The sequence below is a fragment of the Dendrobium catenatum genome, unplaced genomic scaffold, assembly GCF_001605985.2.
Source record: "Dendrobium catenatum unplaced genomic scaffold, ASM160598v2 fragScaff_scaffold_621, whole genome shotgun sequence".
Lineage (NCBI taxonomy): Eukaryota > Viridiplantae > Streptophyta > Magnoliopsida > Asparagales > Orchidaceae > Dendrobium > Dendrobium catenatum.
In genome coordinates this window covers 20,597,333-20,618,196 of record NW_021319083.1, presented here as the reverse complement: position 1 = coordinate 20,618,196, position 20,864 = coordinate 20,597,333, and the positions used below count along the sequence as shown (strand labels likewise).

The 20,864-nt window shown below is 36.9% G+C and overlaps 2 protein-coding genes across 6 annotated transcripts in view; both read left to right on the top strand.

Moving 5' to 3' along the window:
- The window catches only part of LOC110111479 (calpain-type cysteine protease ADL1), a 50,515-nt gene extending 40,731 nt beyond the window's left edge, over positions 1-9,784 (top strand). For both annotated transcript variants that reach the window (XM_020843382.2, XM_028695250.1), the window contains 10 exons: positions 219-538; positions 657-1,008; positions 1,894-2,214; positions 2,285-2,389; positions 2,499-2,627; positions 6,874-7,254; positions 7,346-7,483; positions 7,608-7,844; positions 7,939-8,387; positions 9,365-9,784. In XM_020843382.2, the coding sequence (XP_020699041.1) occupies positions 219-538; positions 657-1,008; positions 1,894-2,214; positions 2,285-2,389; positions 2,499-2,627; positions 6,874-7,254; positions 7,346-7,483; positions 7,608-7,844; positions 7,939-8,244 (2,289 nt within the window). In that variant the 3' untranslated portion in view covers positions 8,245-8,387; positions 9,365-9,784. The remainder of the gene's footprint in view (positions 1-218; positions 539-656; positions 1,009-1,893; positions 2,215-2,284; positions 2,390-2,498; positions 2,628-6,873; positions 7,255-7,345; positions 7,484-7,607; positions 7,845-7,938; positions 8,388-9,364) is intronic.
- Positions 9,785-10,453: 669 nt separating this feature from the next.
- Positions 10,454-19,971, top strand: LOC110111482 (probable ubiquitin-conjugating enzyme E2 37). Of its 4 annotated transcripts, XM_028695249.1 has the most exons (9): positions 10,454-10,594; positions 17,081-17,181; positions 17,575-17,723; positions 18,521-18,590; positions 18,666-18,771; positions 18,943-19,041; positions 19,126-19,251; positions 19,467-19,590; positions 19,691-19,971. In XM_028695249.1, the coding sequence occupies exons 3-9, from the start codon at positions 17,585-17,587 to the stop codon at positions 19,759-19,761; spliced, it is 735 nt and encodes a 244-aa protein (XP_028551082.1). In that variant the 5' UTR covers positions 10,454-10,594; positions 17,081-17,181; positions 17,575-17,584; the 3' UTR covers positions 19,762-19,971. The 4 variants fall into 4 exon arrangements, with proteins under 4 accessions (XP_028551082.1, XP_028551080.1, XP_020699045.1 ...); XM_028695247.1 differs by having other exon boundaries at positions 17,081-17,176; positions 19,467-19,971; XM_020843386.2 differs by having other exon boundaries at positions 19,467-19,971.
- Positions 19,972-20,864: the final 893 nt, after the last annotated feature.

Below are 20,864 nucleotides of genomic sequence, written 5' to 3'. Positions count from 1 at the left end.
TGGTTGGTAGTTCTCCTCGGCATTCCATGTTCTAACATTTCAAGAAGAGTGTGAAATGGTCTTTATTTTTACTGGAAGAATTCAACTGTGATACTGAAAATCAATCTCAACTTGTAACCTGCGGGCCATAATATCAATTTTTCAAATTACTTTGTAACTCTATGATTGAGCATTTGTTGGAAATTCAGTTTAATATTCTTCATTTTTTTGGCTTGCAGACTGGCATTCCAGGAACAATATGCATTCTTGATGATGAACCCCGGGCTGTTGGTAAACATTGTGGATTGGTTGATCCTAGTCTTTGTCGAAGTCAGAAGATTAGCTTCTCTATTTCTGTCCTGATTCAACCAGATTCTGGCCCAGTTTGTTTATTAGGCACAGAATTTCAGAAGAATATTTGCTGGGAAATCCTTGTAGCTGGTTCTGAACAAGGCATCGAGGCTGGTCAAGTTGGGTTGAGATTGGTTACTAAAGGTGATAGGTTGACAACTGTTGCTAAAGAGTGGAGCATTGGGGCTGCTAGCATTGCAGATGGGAGGTGTGTGATAGAAAAAATGATCTTTCTGTACAATTATTTTTTCAGTTTTGTCCCTAAGTATGATATTTCAGCCTTTCTAGATTTGCAATGTTATAAAAATCAATAATTTACGTCACAGGTGGCATGTTGTAACGGTGACTGTAGATGCTGATATTGGAGAAGCAACATCTTACCTTGATGGCGGATTTGATGGGTATCAGAGCGGGCTGCCTCTGCATGGGAGTGGTGGTATATGGGAACAAGGAACAGACATTTGGGTTGGTGCCCGACCACCGACAGATTTGGATGCTTTCGGAAGATCAGATAGTGAAAGTGTGGAATCCAAGATGCAAATAATGGATGCCTTTCTTTGGGGGAGGTGCCTATCTGAAGATGAGATTGGTACACTTCATGCAGCAACATGCCCTGCTGGGTATGATTTGATTGACTTGCCTGAAGATGGCTGGCATTTTGGTGGCTCTCCATCACGGGTACAAAATTCATTGTGTGATTTTAATTGTTCTTTTCTTTGATATATTCCTTCCTGTTAAATTCCCTTTGTGAGCTTAAGAAACTGCAATTTTGTTCTCTCCCATAGTTGACGAGCATATCAATAAATGAAAAATTGAAACACAGAGGAATTTGTTTTGTGCTTGGTCTTGTCTCAAACATATATGCTTAAATGAATTATTAAAGATAGTTGAATAGAGATAGGACCCTTCAATACCCTATAATCTTTCATCTTTTTCTCTCTCACGAGTGTGCACACACACACATATGCACATACACATATGGATACATTAACACAAGTGTGGGCAGGTAAATGGATGTTCATGCATACACATAACTTGCAGCATCAATTGGGTTTGCATTTTCATGTCTCTGCTATTTTCATCCCTATGTCTTATGTCCATGCCATTGAATGCCACATCTCACAATAAGGAACATGGTGGTTTGTTCAATTTATAATTGATCCTACAATTCATATTGGGATGGATTTTCTACTGAATTAGGATATCTTGAACTGGTTGGTAAAAGAATTGATCGAGGTTTATATTTTCCAAGTTTTTTTATCTTCCATACTGTTGTTATGTTATCTTTCTATTTTAATATTTTATGATTCTATTGTTTAAGGTTGATATCCAGGAGATGAAACACTGTTAGATTATTTCTCAAGTAGAGATATATACATCAGTGCATGATTTTAACTATGCTCTGTTAGGAACTCTTTGCACTCTCTTCTTGGGGAGCTTTTTCATTTTATAACAAGTCTGGTGCACTGCAAATCTTTCTGAATCAGCTTCTATTTAATCTTGTGGTTACTTCTGGTATGCAGTTCTGATGATGATTGCTCATACATTGCATCTTTGCTGTAGGTTAATGAATGGGAGAGTGATGAAGCTGATGTAGAGCTGTATGATAGAGAAGATGTTGATTGGGATGGGCAATATTCCAGTGGGAGGAAAAGAAAGCCAGAACGTGAAGGAGTAGTAATTGACATGGAATATCTTAATAGAAAATTAAGAAAAGCGCATTATGAAACTAATGAAGAAATTAACCAACGCATGTTGTCTGTTGAAATGGCTGTTAAAGAAGCTTTAATTGCTCGTGGGGATGCAAATTTTATTGATCAAGAGTTTCCACCTAATGACAGATCTTTATATATAGATCCTGGAAATCCTCCTATCAAGCTTCAGGTATGGTTAACAATTTGGTGCTTTTGTCTTAGTTTCATATCCTGTTTCTTATTAATGTTGCACCTACCAGGTTGTTAGTGAGTGGAGGCGACCAACTGATATAGTGAAGGAGAGTTCGATAGGTTCAAATCCTTGCTTATTTTCTGGCACTGTGAATTCTTCTGATGTTTGTCAGGTAGGACTCAGCCTTTCTGATGCCGTTTTGTTTTCCTCTGCAGTATGTTCGATGATAATACTCATGCACTTGTCAATTTAAAAGTTACTAAATTTGTGCATGTTAGCAGGGTCGATTAGGTGACTGCTGGTTTCTTAGTGCTGTTGCAGTTCTTACTGATGTTTCTCGAATATCTGAAGTTATAATCACACAGGATTACAATGATGAAGGGATTTATACCATTCGTTTTTGTATTCAGGTACACCTGAAGTTTCTTTTTGAATACACTACCCAGGGATTGAGCTTAAGATGTTTAGATCGGTTGTACTAAATTGCCTTTTGTGATTCTTTCTCCTATTTTTGTTATTTTTTTAATGAAAATTAGCACATAGACAAGTATGTATAAATTTGTACTATTTAGATGCATCGAATTAAATATTCCTGTTGGAACCAAGGTAAATAAGTTGTGAAGTTTGTTCTTAAGTTTGAATTGAAATATTTGACTCTTTTTGGAGTAATGAGGACATTGTGCCACCAAGAGATTATCATTTATTGTGTCCTGCCTTTACCGTCAATCTTCCTACCTGTGTCAAGGTATAAAGCTTTGTCTAGCCTTGATGATATGCCTTTAGCCTGAACTTGCCTTGGTGCTGACTTGATCTGGAGGTCAGGGTGCTGGATGGCTTCAAGGATGCTAACGAGATGATTGATTCACTTGTATTTTTATTTTTACTTTGTACTGATGTATATATTGGAGAATGATGTAAGCACTTGGTAAAATCTAGGAGATCGCAATCATAACAGTCATTGTTCGTGTTCTTTTTGTGATTAGCTAAATCTTATACATTGTTGTGGATAAAATTGTTGTTGATAAAAGAACATTTACTGCTATACTTTTGTTCTAAGAGGATACCATTATAATTGGAAGACTCGTTGTTGCAGCTTTCTTGGATTTTGTATCTGAAAGTTCTTTTAATGTTCACCGCATCAGAAGCATCTTTATTATTAGACCACCTTGCATTTGCCGTGATAATTATTCCACTGTCACTAGTTTTTGGACATCATTATTTAGTTTGCTCTCAGGTTGAACCTATATCTCTAACGTATTGGACTTAGGATAGAAGTCATAATGATAATTTGGAAACTTTCCTGATGAGGGCATCAGATTTCGACATGTGTACCATCGCCGGGGACGACGATTGACGGCCCTGATTCAGAGCCTTTATCTATGATGCTTTAGTTCTTTTCTTTTATTAGTTATTTCATGTTTCCGTTTGTACTCCTATGAGGGATGTTTCACTTATTGTAGCCCAAGGACATTTGTGACTTTATGCTGTTATTTTTCTGTAAGCCTATATATAAAGGCTTGTATCATTGTATTGGATTATTATTGAATGAATGAAAATTTCCACATTTTGTTCTCTTTGTGAGTGCATGGAGTTCTCTTGGTGAGTGCTTCCAATGAGATCTCTTAGTGAGTTCTCTAATTTTCTTTTCTTTTGATTGCTCTTCTCATTTTCCTCCCCACAAGAAAGTTCTACAAAATTCCCCCCACCCCTTGCTCTTGCCGCCGGCCCTTAGGCCTTTCCCCACCGCCGGCCAAGCTTCCACCGCCACCCACCACCGTGCCGACGATCCCCTCCCCCTCCACCACCTCCACGCCACCATCTCCTTTCCCCCCTCCTTGAAATTTGCTTTTCAAGTTCCAATTTCTTTCCAAATTTGGGAGATCTATTTTAGGAAAGTTTTGAAATAAAATTCAAATTTGAACTTTAGATTTTATTTGGATTTTATTTCAGAAATTTTCAAATCCAATTCTCAATTTGGAAACCTCCTCTCCCTCTCCATAATTTTCTCTCCCTCCTCAAGCATGCCGCCGGCCCCCTATGGGGAAATCCCATTAATGCTCAATTAACCCTCTTTAATCCTATTTGAAATTCAAATTAGGATTAAAACTTTCCCTCCACTTCTCTTAAAACTGAAAATAATTTCAGTTTTCTCCCTATAATCTCTCCATAATTGAAATTTTCAATTAATGCATTGATTACATTAATTGGAATTTCAAATCCCTAACCCTTCCCTCCTAAAATTCTCTAAACCTGAATTTTCTTTCAATTTTTGGAGTCAATTACTGCACTCCTCCCTCCTCCACCCCCATACATCCGCCGGCCTCCTCCCATTGCTCCTACCCGCCGCCCCTCCTCTCCTCCTTGGAGACGTACTCGCGGCGACCACCTTCCCACTCCTCCAAGGATGCATGGACGTTCCCGAATGGAACTTCGGGTTTGAATACGACGACCGCGGGCGAGTAGACATCCTCCGCTCTCCTTTCTTTGACGTCGGATTCGACTTCGACGACACCGTCGAGGAGTATTTAGCCCGGATCGTACCCACTCTAATAGAGACCATCGACGATCATTTTTCAGAGTACAGTTGGATCGTTGAAGGCCGCCGCCTTCCACCACCTCCACGACCCGCGCCGACCTCTTCCTCCCTACGGATCTACGGCACCCTCACCCTAGGAGTGATCTCATCCATCGTGTGGTTCTTCTTCTCCCAACAAGCCTAGGCGTAGGTAAACGAGAGCGGCCTCAAGGTGAGACAATCGCTTTGTTAACCTTGGGATTCTAGTTGGTCTCTTCATTTGCTTTACGTTTCTTTAAGTTGTTATTTTTCTTGGTCTTGCTAATTTAGGTGTAAGTGCTTACCTAATCGTAGTTAACAACTAAGATTTCCTAAAAGCTAGAATTGAGAACAAGATTAAATTTGCAATTATCTTACTTGAATAATCTTTTGTTAAATTTCTAAAATCAAATCCTGGATCTACATCATATTACATCATTTCCTTTTACTTGTTAGAAGGTAAATTGTATTTAGATCTTGTAGGTATTTGCCAGCTTTGTTGGTTTTGAAGGTGCTCTAACAGGTCCATCATATTCATTTCATTTTGCAATTATTAAAGGGTGAAACCGTACTTGCTTCTTCCTTGCTCCCTTTTCTTTTTATATTTTCAACAGCAGTGCTAGATATCTTAATGGTCCTCCCACTAAAATCTATGCTGCAAATTTCTGAACTCCTTTTATTGTGTCTGACATAAATTTTTGGACCATATTGAAGGAAGATATGAAGAGTTATTTTATCTTCACCATTGGATAAAGGATTAGATAGTTGACTGCACGCATTTGTTACTAATAAATCTGGTCATTGTGTGTGAGGCCAAACTACAATCTGTTTGTTCGCTAGGCTTTAAGCTAATTTTTGTTTTTTAATATGTTTCTTATGTCTGCAATCTATAGTCTAAGTATATTTACAGAAGAACTTTATTTGTTTCTAGGTGTTAATTTGTTTAGTATATTTATTAATAGTAACATCTAGCTAGGTGGGCTTATACTAGCTTTACCATCATCATCATTAGCCTTATCCCAACAATTTAGGGTTGGCTTTATGAATCAACATTTTTCATTCATTCTTATTGACTGTCATCTGAGATGTTAAAACTTATTCCTCACAAGTCATTGTGAGCAATTTCTATTCATTTTATCTTTGGATCTTCCTCTTTTTCTTCAGAATCCTGTGATTCTAACTTTATCTACTCATTCAATTAGTATATTGTTTACATTTCATTTTACATGACGAAATTATTTAAATTTATTGTCAATAATCTTATCTTTTAATTTATCTTCAATTTATACTGTTCCTTGCTCCTTCATTTTCATGCTCATGCAATTTCGAACTTCAATGCACACAAAAGATTATGCTGGGCAAGTCTACTTGGTTGCCCGTTAATTTATTGTCTAGTTACCTTGCTGAAAACATTGTAACCTTTTTGAATATTCTGAAACGTATTTGAGCCGGATGGATTACTGAAAAATTTCACAACTCTGAAGTAATCCCAAAATGTCTACTGTGGTTCCACCAAGTTTTAAAATTTAGTCATAATTCTATTACTTGTATTTTTCAATTTCTATTTGAAAATTTCTATGGCATAGAATGTTGTGTTATATCTTCTACATATTACCCTCTTTAATGTTTTAGTTCTCTCTCAACTCTTCTTTTACCTGATAAATTATCATTGAAAGATTTCCCTGACTAAAGTTTGCTATGCAATTCTTTTAGTTATAATAGCTCAGTCCGACCAGCCTCATGCTTAGCCAGAAACATATTTACTTTTTAAAGTTTCGAAAAGTAGTTTCTTTTTATCTGTCCTCTGAAAAAAATTCTTCCAATAAGTAGTTGTTCTGATTGCATTATCCTCTTCCTTCCGATTATAAGGTGAAGATTCAACTGCTTCTAAGAAAATTTTATTGAGTGTTTCCGTAGTGATTATTTTTAACTTCCAATTGTAGGTGTCATTGTAGGGTTGTTTTTAACTTCTAATTATTGGAAGATTTGAAATTCCTATGGATTTTGATATAGAATTTATCCAAGCTGATAATGTTAATGTTAATAAATTTAATGACGCACATTTTCTTTGATCATTTTAAATAAGCGGTTTATTTTTTTAGGGTGAATGGGTCCCTGTTGTTGTTGATGATTGGATTCCATGTGAAGCTCCCGGAAAACCAGCCTTTGCTACTAGTAAGAAGCGTAATGAGCTTTGGGTTTCTATTTTGGAGAAGGCTTATGCCAAACTCCATGGGTCTTACGAGGCTCTTGAAGGTGGGCTAGTTCAAGATGCACTTGTAGACCTCACAGGAGGTGCAGGTGAAGAGATAGACATGAGGAGTCCACAAGCACAGATTGATCTGGCAAGTGGAAGATTGTGGTCTCAGCTATTGTACTTTAAAGGGGAGGGTTTTCTACTTGGTGCTGGGAGTCCTTCTGGATCGGATGTGCATGTTTCCTCCAGTGGAATTGTACAAGGCCATGCTTACTCAGTGTTGCAAGTATATTGTGCCATCTTTTACTTTTGTTGATCCATTTATTGTTGATGTGCTTCTTTGATAATAATTTAACTTGGGTTCAATTATGATTAAGGTGAGGGAGGTCGATGGTCACAAACTCGTTCAAATTCGGAATCCATGGGCCAATGAAGTTGATTGGAATGGTCCATGGTCTGATTCATCACCTGAGTGGACTGACCGTATGAAGCACAAGCTGAAGCATGTTCCACAGGTACTTTTTATGGAGTTCAACCTTTAGAGAGCTTCCTTTTTTAGGTCTATTTCTTGTTCAAGCAGAATGTAGATGATTTAACTGTTTATTTTGTGTTGCTTACTTAATAATCCTTAAATATCAGGCAAAGGATGGGATATTTTGGATGTCATGGCAGGATTTTCAGATTCACTTTCGTTCTATATATGTTTGCCGTGTTTATCCACCCGAAATGCGATACTCTGTCCCTGGGCAATGGCGCGGCTACAGTGCTGGTGGCTGCCAGGATTATGACTCCTGGCATCAGAATCCACAATTTAGATTAAAAGCCACTGGTCCGGAGGCAACCAACCCGATTCATGTGTTTATTACTTTAACTCAGGTTTTTCCTATTATCCTGATTCTGTAACTGCATTAGTATTCTTATAGATGCACTAAACATCTTGATTACTTTCTTTTGCCGCATTATTGACTAGGGTGTTAGTTTCTCCAAGAAGGCCTCTGGTTTCAAGAATTATCAGTCTAGCCATGATTGCTTGATGTTTTACATTGGCATGAGAATACTGAAGACACATGGTCGTCGTGCTGCATTTAACATTTATTTGCATGAATCAGTGGGAGGAACAGATTATGTAAACTCCAGAGAAATATCCTGTGAATTAGTCTTGGATCCCTATCCGAAGGGATACACAATAGTACCAACAACTATTCAGCCTGGAGAAGAAGCGCCATTTGTTCTGTCAGTCTTTAGTAAATCAGCAATAATCCTGGAGGCAATTTAGGGATGTCGTTCAAATTTAAAGGCTTACTAGAGGCTGGCCTTTGCAACCCTTGGGTTTGAGCCTTCTGTACGGTTCAAATCGCTTGGGTTTTCGGGGACTTGAGGCCAGAGAGCAGGTCAGAGGTTCCATGAACTGACAGAATGGTATGATTCTTCTAATTCTCTGTTAAATTTCTTAATTAATCTTTCTTTTGTTTTGGAAAAATCTTTATTGCATACAGCGAAATTTGTGCATGAATTAGTATTTCCAGCCTCTGATGTTTTTTTGGAGCTTTTAAAAAACTAGGCGCATTTTCTTTCATGATTTTTCTTATGCTTGTGCTAATATAAATGTATTAGTTTTTCATAATGATCATAGATATCTATGCAATAGGTGGCCTGCTCACTAGTTTAAACTTTTAAATTATTAAAACAGGGATGACATTATTTACTTCCACTTGTTTCCTAACTTTGCAACTTGATCCATGATTTTTGAAACTCACAGCTTTGTTCCTCTAAATTTTCTGTCTAATGGATTATTCCTTCCAAATGTGTTCCTAAATTGTTAAGGTCACGAGGTTCTTCGAAGACCGTCAAGTTTACAGTGTTTTTAGACAATATTAATGTTGTCATACTAATGCTTCGTTTGAGACAATTTTCTTACTACTTTCTAAAGCAATTTTTTAGCACACAAAAAGTATAATTCAAAATATTTTTTACTAGAAAGTTGCTTTTAAAAATAGTAAGAAAGCTGTCCCAAATGAAACCAAAGTCGAAGAGACAACTGTTATCCTTTAATTTTCGCTTTACATTCTTTCTGCCCTCTATAACCCTAATTTGAGTCAATGTTGGTGTAATACTAGTGATGATATTGAGCTGAGTTCTAGTGAGCTGTCCTACACTGAAAATTTGAAGACTTCAAGTTTAACTTAAGCCAAGTTCAAGTTGAGATGAAAGTGATCAATTTTAATTTAGGGTTTGATGAAGTGAGTTTTGTTAATATATAAGTAACTGAAGTTGTGTTATTAGTATTCGCTTTCATCATCTTTCATGAAGAAAACTCTTAATACCATGGTGTCCCTTCAATCACTCCATTTTTATTGGTTGATTTATTGATACAGTTGTTAACAATGTATAAACAGGTTCAGTTTCGAGTTTTTGAGTCTCTGCCGTTTTCCAGTTCTAAATCAGGCTCCTCGTCTGGCTCAGCTTCTGTGGAATGCTTGGATTGGCCTCAGACAGGGTTCTCGGCTGTATATAAATTGGTTGGTGGATGAGGGGTTATTAGAAATATTCACCTCCAGATTGTAATTGCTACTTGTCATGTATAGGAAATGGATTATAGGGGACGTTTATAATCTTTTTGGAAATTACAATAAGGGTTTGTGTCCGGAATTACTTATTCACAGTTCCGGTTACAGTTTTGTAATGCCCCTTTTGGGATTTTTGCGGTTTTTTAGCTATACGTTTATTTAACCTTTTTTTTTGTATATTGTAATTCGTTTTGATTTCTTATAACATGCAACGAGAGTGCATATTCAGCAAAAGGGAGATTTCTCTAACCCTGGTCTCTTATTGTCTACTTTGAGTGGTTGATATTTTGAATGATTGATTTCCCACCAAGTGATTGCTTGCTTCAAGTTTTCACTTTTCGTTACTGTAGTGCTTGATGTCCAAGTGAAAGGAAATGAAGGGGTGAAAAATGAGGCTTGAATCAATGACTGTGGGCTTATTGTGAACCAAAAAATGTTGGGATTTTTTTTTTTTACTTATACGACACTTTCAATTCAATAAATCTTTAGTTAGTAACAGGCTGAATAGAACAGGCTTTTCAACAATCTGTGTCATAGCGGATTTCACTGATTTAGGCTTCATGTGGGATAGTTTTTTTATTGTTTTTTAAATTAATTTTTTAGTACAAAATTTTTTTGAATTTGAAATATTTGTATTAGAAAGTTGTTTTAAAAAGCAGTATTAGGTTTCGTTTGGGTTAGTTTCTTATTGCTTTTTTCAGTACAAAAATTAGAATTTTTCGAAACGGGATCGAACCCGATGACGCAATAAATATTTATTATATTTAAAAATTATAATAATGACACAACTATTTATTAATATATAGCAAAAATTGAACAAAATTGAATTCAATTATATAAATAAATATAAAATTTAATAAGTAAAGTTTTGTGGTATGTTTGTAAATTTTTGTTTTAATTAGGACGCAAATTTTTTTTCCCGGGCAAAATTCGGCAGAAGGAAGAGCTGAGCGGGATCGCGAACGCTGTTTCGGCATTAGAATCCCGAGCGGGAGTGTCGGAAACGACGGTCGTCTTTTAGGTTGCCGACGCGATTGTGGATCGACCTAGTTAAAAAAGGTGCGAATCCTACACCCTCTTCTCCCCCTTCTCCTTTTTCTCTTCCCATCTCTTTCAAGCCAATTTAGGAGACCGTCAATCCGTCAGGCGTGACTGGTCCAGCGACAGGGCTTGACGGAGTTAGGGATTTCCCGTTCCAGGGCATTCCTTATTACTCTTTCTTGCCAAAGGGATCGCATCCAAATTAATTGCAGATTTTTCTTTTATTCATATTAGCCTTACTGCATAATTAAAGCCCATTTTAATTTAGTGCTTAGATGCAAAAGAGTATGTTTGCTTAACTAATGGGTTTATAGATGCCATTTAATTGAAAATAAGTTGTTTAGATGTGCCCTGATATGTTAATAGCTTGTTATTAGTATTAATAATAGTTTATGATTGTTAAATCCAAAGTTTGTTGGGAAACACCAAAACTCTACTAACAGGAATGTAAATGGACAATAGAAAATAGGAGATAGAAAGAGAATGATGCAGAGAGAATCTTTAGAATTTCATTGTATTGCCTAAAAGTTGAAGGCTATAGCAATGATTGGAGGGTCACCTTGGCTCACCATTTGAACCGCTATTGATAAGCTTGCTTCAATGCACAGTGCTATAAGGAAGTCTACACAAGTAAAATTATATAATATGTTTTAATAAATGCTTGTTATAAAATAAGCTTACCTTGCTTGTAGTTGTGAGTACATTGAATACATAGTGATTTTCAATTAAGGAACACATGTATTTGAAGTTGCTAGAAAACTTCAGTAAGATTGGTTTTGTTACGGCAAAGTCGTACCGAACAACTAGGGCGACTTTGCCTAGTTAGCCTTGGAGTTGAGCACTTGGGCAAGTTACCTTGTAGCTTGGGCAATTGGGCCCTTTTTGACAAGTTTACTTAGTCTTCGTCGAGTATTCCCTATTGATTGGCTTTCGATAACTTAATCTCGTCGATGAGTTCAACATGTCTTAGATGCTCTCGCGTAGTGATTCTTGTTAGTCAACTAATTAACTCTAAATTCGACTCATGTTATTTGGCAAGACTAGTTGAACCATTCTCCAGATTGGATTTTTATTGACAATTAGTTTTTGGATTCTTTTGCTTCGTTTGGAATAATTCTTGATATACCAAATGAATTAAATAATCCTTCTTGGTGCGTTGTTAGGTCATCGTTGTCTGATTCTTGTTGATGTGATCATTTTGTATAGATCAACATCATGGCATATTTATAAATAATAAACTTGGAGAGACCTTGTAAAGCTTTCTTATTCTGTCATCCAGCTCCTTAATATTTGTTATTACAGTGTCATATCCGAGTAGAAGTGTGCTTCCACTTTTGAGACTGGGAAATTCCATACTAAGTTTTTTATTCGTTGATATTGAAATATTACAAAAAGGGGGAAAAAAACTGTTATAAAAGATAGAGCATATATAAAATATTCTTGACCCTTAGTTTCCTCTAATGGAGGTAAAATTAAAACCTAATGAGCCAGGTAAGGAGGTTGTTGCTCCTTATGTCATTTGCTAGTCAAGAGGCCCAGATCAAATTAGTCACTTTCTTATGTTCTCCTATCAAGGCCGGGAAGTATATATCAACCCCGTAATGATGGTTGAAGGTGAGCAAGGTATTATCTATTAAATTGAATTCAATAATTTTGTGATAAGATTCACTATGAGTGAGCTTTTCCGTAAAGCTTAAGAAGTTGCTTCAAAGGTGATGGACAATTCTTATTTCGTGAGTCTTACATGGGTTGTTTTTTATTAGCAATCAATTTTTAGATGAAATGTTGTTCTTGTTAAAATAACTATCATTAATGGTCTAAATTATTCCTAATTATTTGATCTTTTTCAATTTTTATTTAGCATTTAAAATGAACGTTGCTTAGTTTTAATTCAGAAATTAAAACGAACAATTTCTTAGTTTTAAATTCTACTTTTAAAACTGAAATTTCATTTATTGCTGTGATGGTTAATTTAGAATTTCTATGTATTTTGGGTCCCTAAGCCTTTCTCTTTAACCCACTTCTAACAAGAAGAAACATACACCATAATTTTCATCACATATAATCTTGCCAGTTTGACAACTGAATCTATCCTTGATAGAAAAACAGAGCCGACTTGTAATATCAAAATCTGCTCCAGGATCGTCCAGGACGATCTGGGATCGTCCTGGGACGATCAGTTGAGAATCTGTTCCAGAATTTGCTCAGATTTGCTCCAGGTGATTTTCTATAAGCATCGTCCAGGCCGATCGAGGCTTCGGCCAGGACGATTGGCATTGTTCAAAATATCGGCCTGAAACTAGTTTTGGGAACCGTCCAGGACGATCCAATTTGGTCTGATCGTCCCGGGACGATCTGGCGATCGGCCAGGCCGATCTGAGTCTTTTAAAGCTGAAATCAGCTCATTTTGAAGAGAGAGAAAATTTATAAATATATGATTTTTCTTTGAGGAGAGAGAAAGCCGCGGATTTTTGGGGAAAAATTGATTTTAACCCCTATAGTTAATTATCCCTCCTGATAATGAGAGAGAACTTTCAATTAAGGCTAGTTGTCAATCAGATACGTGTATTTGGCATATAACAACAACATGGGTTTGGTATTTGGAAGTTTAATATTTAAAATTTGAAATTTCACTTAAAGTGGAGGGTGGGAGAATGGATGATGAACCCGATCAAGATCCCATTGTTCCATCGTCCCGAGCCATCATGGTCCATGGTCTACTTAGTCATAGGAGGTAGTCGACCCAACCTTACAGAAGGATCCTTGTCGGCAACCATGAGTTGCTTCGTCTAAGGGTATCTTGTAGACCTAGGATGAATATTTGTCTAAGACGGAAAATTTGAATCCACCTTAGCTAACAAAGGGCTTTCTGCCCTATTGATCATATCATATTGATTCATATCTCAAGGATTTAGTGTCGTTGAGGAGCATACGGGCTCTAGCCATGACCGTAATTTAGTCAAGCCATTTGGTGGCAAACCACCCAATTCAGAGACCCCCGATCATAATCATTTACATGCAGTGCCATTTGGCGACAAAACCGTCGGTTAGATGACACGTGCCACGTCTTTGTTGACAAGAGACTGTTTGAGAATGATCTTAGTGATATTATCGACCAGACATAAGCTCTTGTGAGCTGAAGTGATATTTCAATTTGTCCACCTCGACAAGTTATTTCGAAGGGTGGATGTGTTTTCCTTTAAGTATTTTGATGATTCATTCAATTTTAAATATTTGGATTTTAGACTTTTATGAGCATTTGGGTGGTATTTTGAACATTTAGAATTAACCACTCTAGTTGAGATCCACGTTCAACACTGCCATCATCAGGGTATTTGTGGGCAGTTGCATTTGTGAATTGAACCTTGTCGACTCTGTCTACTTGCCGATAGAGAATCGGGTTTTTCGTAGGCTTTATGCCTTTGTTGGTGAATTTTCAATTTTTATAATCCTTGAAGGCCTAATATAAGCTTACTAAAATAAATATCCTAGTCGACGTCATGACCATATATTTGTTTGATAGTTCGAGCCATGTTGACTCCTATCTACTAGCATAGGAGGATCAGGCTTGAATTTGAGTTTATCATTTGACCAATGTAGCATTCTCAGACATCACGTGTATGCCCGTAACATGCTCGGTGGGGTCTATGCGGGTATATACTTGCATATACATTTTTTGTGCTATATTTGCTTACTTGCACATATATTTATATTTTATTTGTATACTGATGTGTCTGTATGTGCACTTTTATATCTATGTGTATACATGTGGTTGTATATATGTGAGGGAATTTTGAAACATTTAGTGCTAATCAGCTCCGTCAATAATCAGCATTTGGGTGTGCACATTGCTCTATCTAGGATCCTGTAGACATCTTTTGTCTGCTTGTACGAGTGTTGTAGATTCGGTGACGTGGCATCACGTCATGTGTCGTCTACTCGTTGCTTTATACATGTATAGACTGTCGTGCATTAACAAGCCTCCCGCGGTTACTTGCATATGTTTGCATTCATCACAAGCTTGATGCCTCTGTCTGCGAGCAATGCATTGGGTTTGCTGTAATCTTCTTGTTTATGCTATCCTGTTGTGATATGCAGGCGAGTTGCTTTGAATGTAAATCTTTCGCATCCTCTCACAGGTAGCATAATACATATACAACGGGTCTTTGACAATCGCTCGTAGGTGTTTGCATTCGCTGCATATCTCCCATCTTTACTTGCAGACGACATGTTGAATATATAACAGGTTTCCTGCAACAGGCCGTGGATGTTTGTATTCATCACATGTTTCTATGTTCGCTTATAGATAGCAGGTTATGCATATGAAGGATATTCTACGACAACTTGTAGGTGTTAGCATTCGTCAGAAATTGATTGCCTTTACTTGCATAGGGTTAATATATTTGCTTGACGTTGAATGATGGTTGATTGCAGGGACATTGTAACATCCATTGTTTGTCGCCGATTGTCATTGTTGCATCTACAACACGTCTTCCGTCATTAACAACAAATACTCACATTGTGGAGATGGTTGATCGCGAGGAGCTGCAGGAGGTACTTGATCAAGTGGAAAGGAAAGCCCGAGTCAGAGGATACATGGTTGGATCGCGAGGAGCTGCAACAGAGATCTACGAGAGCACCAGAGATGCTTACTCGACGGAGTCGAGCTTTCTCCCACCCCGGAAGAATGATGGGGACATCAGATCGTGGAAAGTCTATAAGAGACGTGGCCGTCAATCTATGGCCACGATTGAGTCATTGTATTTCTGAGTTGTTTTATGTATTTTCTTATTTATAACATCATATTTTATTTGCTTTATTAGTTTCTCGTTGTACCCTTTTATTAAGGGGGTCGTATGTAAGCCCTAGGGGCATTGTCATCCTTTTATTTTGTGAGTATTTGTAAGAGGCTATTTATAGCCCTATTGTTCTTCTTTTCTAACTAATGAATGATTGATTACAATTTTTTCTTCTCTTTGTTTGAGTTCTCTTGAGAGCTTGAGAGATTGGAGTGAGATCCCTAGGAGAGAGAGAATTGCGCATCACCCACCAACCTTGACGAGTCGGGTTCGTGATTTTATTATCTATCTTTTTCCATTCATCATCCCAACCGGCCACGCTTACGCCAAAACCTCAACCTTCACCAAGACCCCTTTCCCTTGCCCTCCATGCTTCACCAACACCCCACGGCCTATCAAAGCCCTTCCCCTCTCCATCTTGCCGCCAGCCTCCCCTTGCCCTCTTGCCTCCAAATTTTAGTCCCTTGCATCATTACTTTCCTATCTTAGATTTCCTCTTTTGGAAGTTTTATAATTTCAATTACTCAGGTCAAATTTGAATTTTGAAACGTTTCCTAAAATAGAATCCTATTTTAGGAAAGTTTCTAAAATCAAATTCAAATTTAATTTGAATTAGATTGGAATTAAAGCTTATGTCCAAATTTGAGAATCCCCTTTAGGAAAGTAATAACCCTTGCTTATTTTCCCCTAATTCCCTCTCTATAGCCGCCGGCCCCATCATGAATGAGATTAGGAATTGTTTCCTAAAACTTCTCTCTCCACTTTGGAAATAATTCAAATCCCTCCCACCTCTCTTGGCCAAAATTCTCAAAGCCCACCTCTCTTAAATTCTTTCCAAATCCTAACATTAGAATTTGGAAATAAATCCCTCACCCTCACCTCTCTCATGCCGCCGCCCACACCCTCTCTTCCCCTCATTTAATTACTCCCAAACATAGGGATTAATTAGATTAGCGTTTGGAAATCTTTCCTTTCATCCCAAATCTAACCAAGTCAAATCTTTCCCTTTCCTCACTTGGCCGGCCACAACATCCTCATATCCACCTCAAGTTCAAGAGAAACTTCTTTCTCTCTAATGGATTTTCAAAGGTTGCTAGTGATTTTCGGAGACGACCGTCATCTAGCATTCATGAATGGCCGATCCAAATCTTGATTACGGCCTCTCGTACGACAAGCAAGTATTTGTTTGCATCCTGTACTCGACCTTTTTCGACGTCAACCCGCGCATCGACCACACCATAGAAGAGTATGTAGAGCGCATCCTGGACACCCTGGTCGAGGCTATTGAAGAACAACTTGGTACCGTACAGTGGAGGATTACATCCGAGCCTTGATGAAGGTCTTCCAATCTTCCTCCTATTGTATTTCCTTAGTCTAAACCTTTCTCTTATGATTTGATTTAATTCATGAAGATCGTGTTCGTCTAACTCTGCCGAGCTTAGTAAACGTAGGATTTAAGTGTACTTCATTTGTTTCTAATCTTATTATTAGATTAGGGATTTTCGTTGAAAGCTATTATATTTGCATGTCGTTGATTTTCTTTGTCATTCTGATAATTCAAAGCTCTTACTGTGCAACTTAGCTTAAACGGAAGTGACCGCTCTTACGTTTTATTTCGTCGTTTTTATTTGCTAATAATTTTAATCATTATTATTCTAATCAACAAGTCGTGCATGCTCTTATCAAATTACTTTTAACATTGTAGTCCTACATCACAAACGAGGCCTAAAACTTCAATCACCACGTACGTGAGCGATTTGGGTTTCATGTGCATGTATGATGCACCTTGGTAATTTGTCCTGTAAGGTATCCTTATCAATTGAACTTTGGAAAAAAATTAGAATTCTTTTTATTCTTCATTTATGCAACTGCAGTCATTATCAATCACTTGCATGGTCTGTCCGAACTGTGCTGTTTCAATTCTCAATAATATATATTTTCCAATTTCCCACCCTTTTACATTCTTCGCAAGTTAAAAGGAGTTGGAGCATTTACAAAACCCAAAGCATGAACAACACTGGAGCGGCAATTCTTCACAGATTTACGAACTTGTTCTGGATTTATTTCGTTAATAAATATGGGTTTACCTGAACAGGATGTTCATGTTATACACTTTAATTGTCTGGAGAATACTATTAAATTAATTATTATTGTTAAAATAATCAGAGTATCTTGATTTATAGAAGTATTGTTATGTAGTTCTTGATAAATGGCTCAAGCTGCCCGGTTTAACCTGAGGATGCAAAAGGAGATTAAGCAGCTTGTAGTCGACCCCCCTCCAGGCGTTTCCTTTCCCCTTCTTTCCGATAGGAACACTTCTTTATCGTCTTTGTCAAGCATTGAAGCCCGTAAGTTTCATTTTCTTTGTCTTTCTCTTATATTGCATTCCGATATTTTTACAAGTCAATTCTCATGATAGTTTATGCTATTTTATTGCTAAAAATGCCAGTCCCCCAAAAAATCTAAACAAAAACTCATGCCTTGTAAGCACTTGATTATAGGGATCTACAAAAAACTGACTAAATTAAACTGGAACAATCAATTGATTCGGCTATGTTTAGTTAGTTCGGAATTTAAGATTTTATCTAAACATGTTACATATGATTTGGTTTAGATTTGAGTTTTTCTCAAAAGAAAAGCAAATTAGTTATAGTTCATTAGAAAATATAAAATAATTACCTTTCATTTATCATTTGTGTCAACTTTGTCTATTATTGATGCTTCTCTCGATAGTTTTTAAATATATATTCGTTAGTAAAGAATTTATAACTACTTGTATTATATTGTTTTAAGAATAGTTAAAAATCATATGAACGTTGTTTTTTTTTGGTCAAAATCATTAGATTTGGTTCGATTTGGTTTCATATTTTAATGATTTAGTTTTTATTTGTAATTCTAATATTTGATTTGGTTCGCCAACGGTAATCTAGTTTGAAACCAAATTGATCCTACCAACTCCTGCCTAATTATGTGCAATAATAAAAATTCTTAAGCAAAAGTGAATGACACTTTCGAATTTGATCAGTTCACCTATGGAATAAGCCAAATAATTTTTCGAATAAATTTTTTTAGAGACTAGCATTACTCTTTGTTGTTGCATCCAATTATGCAATACAACTTAACTTCATTAAATGATGATTTATAGGATTAAGAGGACCAGAAGGAACGGTTTACTGCGAAGGACTTTTTTCTCTTAAGATTCAAATTCCTGAGAGGTTATTAACTTTCTGGTCTTCTCGCTCAATATTTTTAGACGGTGATCACCATCTTCACCATGCTGAAAAACACAGGTATCCTTTTCAGCCACCTAATGTAACTTTTGTTACCCCTATCTACCATCCTAACATTGACAATGGAGGAAGGATCTGTCTTGATATTCTCAATTTACCTCCAAAGGTAAGCCTCATAGCAGGTTTTTTATTTTTTATTTTTTAAAATTTAAGGATAGGTTTGAATTCCCAACTAAGCCTCATAGTAGGTTCCTTGTTTGTTATTAAGAGCATTTAGGGTTATTTGTGCATGTGAAATTGCATATATATTTAATTATTTTAAACCATGAAAATGCAGGGGGCATGGCAACCATCATTGAACATTTCTACAGTAATGATGAGCATTGGCTTGTTACTGAGTGAGCCCAACCCCGACGATGGATTAATGGCTGAAGTTGTAAGCTGGATGCTAGCAATTAATATAGGAAGTGATTTACAAGAAATTCATTTCTTCATTGATGTTTCTTGTTTGTGTTTGCAGAGTAGGGAGTTCAAATACAATAGAAAAGTTTTTGATGAGAAAGCACGAGACTGGACTAAGAGATTTGCTAATCCTCTAACTGCAGCAAAGGATATTCATGGCAGCACGTTCCCAAATCTGCATATGGTAAGAAACAGTTTCATATGATGTATGCTTCGTTTGGGACGACTTTCTTTATGCTTCTTAAAGCAGCTTTTAAAAATTTTGTACTATAAAGCCGCTTTAAGAAGCAGTAAGAAAGTCATAATTCTTATATTTAACCATATAATTAGTGCTTAAATGTACTTTTAGCTTTCCCGACAGCATTTTGATCCAAGATGACTGATCTTCGGCAACTGCAGGATGCTCAACAACCTTTACCTCTTTCCATGAATCGTCAGCTGGAAGTTTCAACTGCGAAGATACTCTCAGATAAACCAGTTGATGAGACTGAGGGAAATAGGAAGAAGCTCAAGGTAACGAGTGGTAAGTTATCTCTGAAATCAGCAACACCATTTAGAAAGATTAGCAGTGAAAACATAGAGAACATTGCACCTAATCAAGTGCCATCCATTGCTACTGGAAGTACTAAAGATGTTGATGAGAAAATGCCGAAAGAAAACTGCGAGGAAGTGGAGGAAAACCCAGTGGATATAAGGATGATAATTGTTTCAGATAGTGAAGAAAGTGACAATGAAATTGGCAGGCCATATAAATCCAGGTTTCCTCTCTTGCAGAAAAGAACTCTGTGCAAACGGTGTGATTAACATCAGAGGTATGTCAGATTTCAGCTATAAAACTTTGTTTTGCTCTTGTTAAACATTCTGAACGACACAGCCATGATATTCCTTTTGCTTGAGGCGTAGATATGTACGCATTTGGCTAGAATTTAGCTTGTGGGCTGTTAAAGCATTTATGTTCTTGATTGTAATGCTCAGCGTTTTGTGGTGTTCTAGACCTTAGAAGGAGCTCAATTTTTTTTTTTTATGATCCAATTCATGTCCAAATTAAAAATATAGGTACTATTTAAAAAAATATATTTAAATCACTTTATTAATGTGGGAACATCGAATACTTTTGGAAACTCAACATTAGGACCAAAAAAATGATGCCATCTATTTAATCATCCAGCCATCCAAATAATGTTCGGATCAAAAAAGTCTGAAGTTTAACTCTATGAATCTGATTAATAAAGCTTCAGAAAAGTCTTGTTCTTAGTTGGAGATATGGCTTGTACTTGTTTCTCTGACAGGTTTTACATCTGGCTACCATTTCCTTGTCATCCTTGTGCATCCCCTTCAAATACAACTCTTAGGCGAGTCTCTTATACGTCTTTTGCACTCCTGAATAGCACCCAACAAAGCTCCCATGTAACTCCTGGAGCAGGTGTGGAATATGGAATGATGTCCTAGACATCACGAATCTCCCTTGGTACAGAAGCCTCTCACCATCTAGAGAATACCTTGGGTGGCTATTCTCCTCTTTCAACAAATTAGACATGATCTTTCCCAACTCATCTCATGCACTCTTCTCCTTTATGGCCTCTCAATCCAACATCATTGATATCGACATTGTCATTGCCTGTAACTCCCTTATACATCTAGATTTCAAAATCATACTCTAGCAACTTGGACAATCATCTCTGGTGCTCCTCAGTCACCATCCTCTGCTCCAACAAGTACTTCATACTCCTATAGTCTGTCCTGACGATGAAATGTCGACCCAACAAGTAGGGCCACCACTTTTGGATAGCTAACACA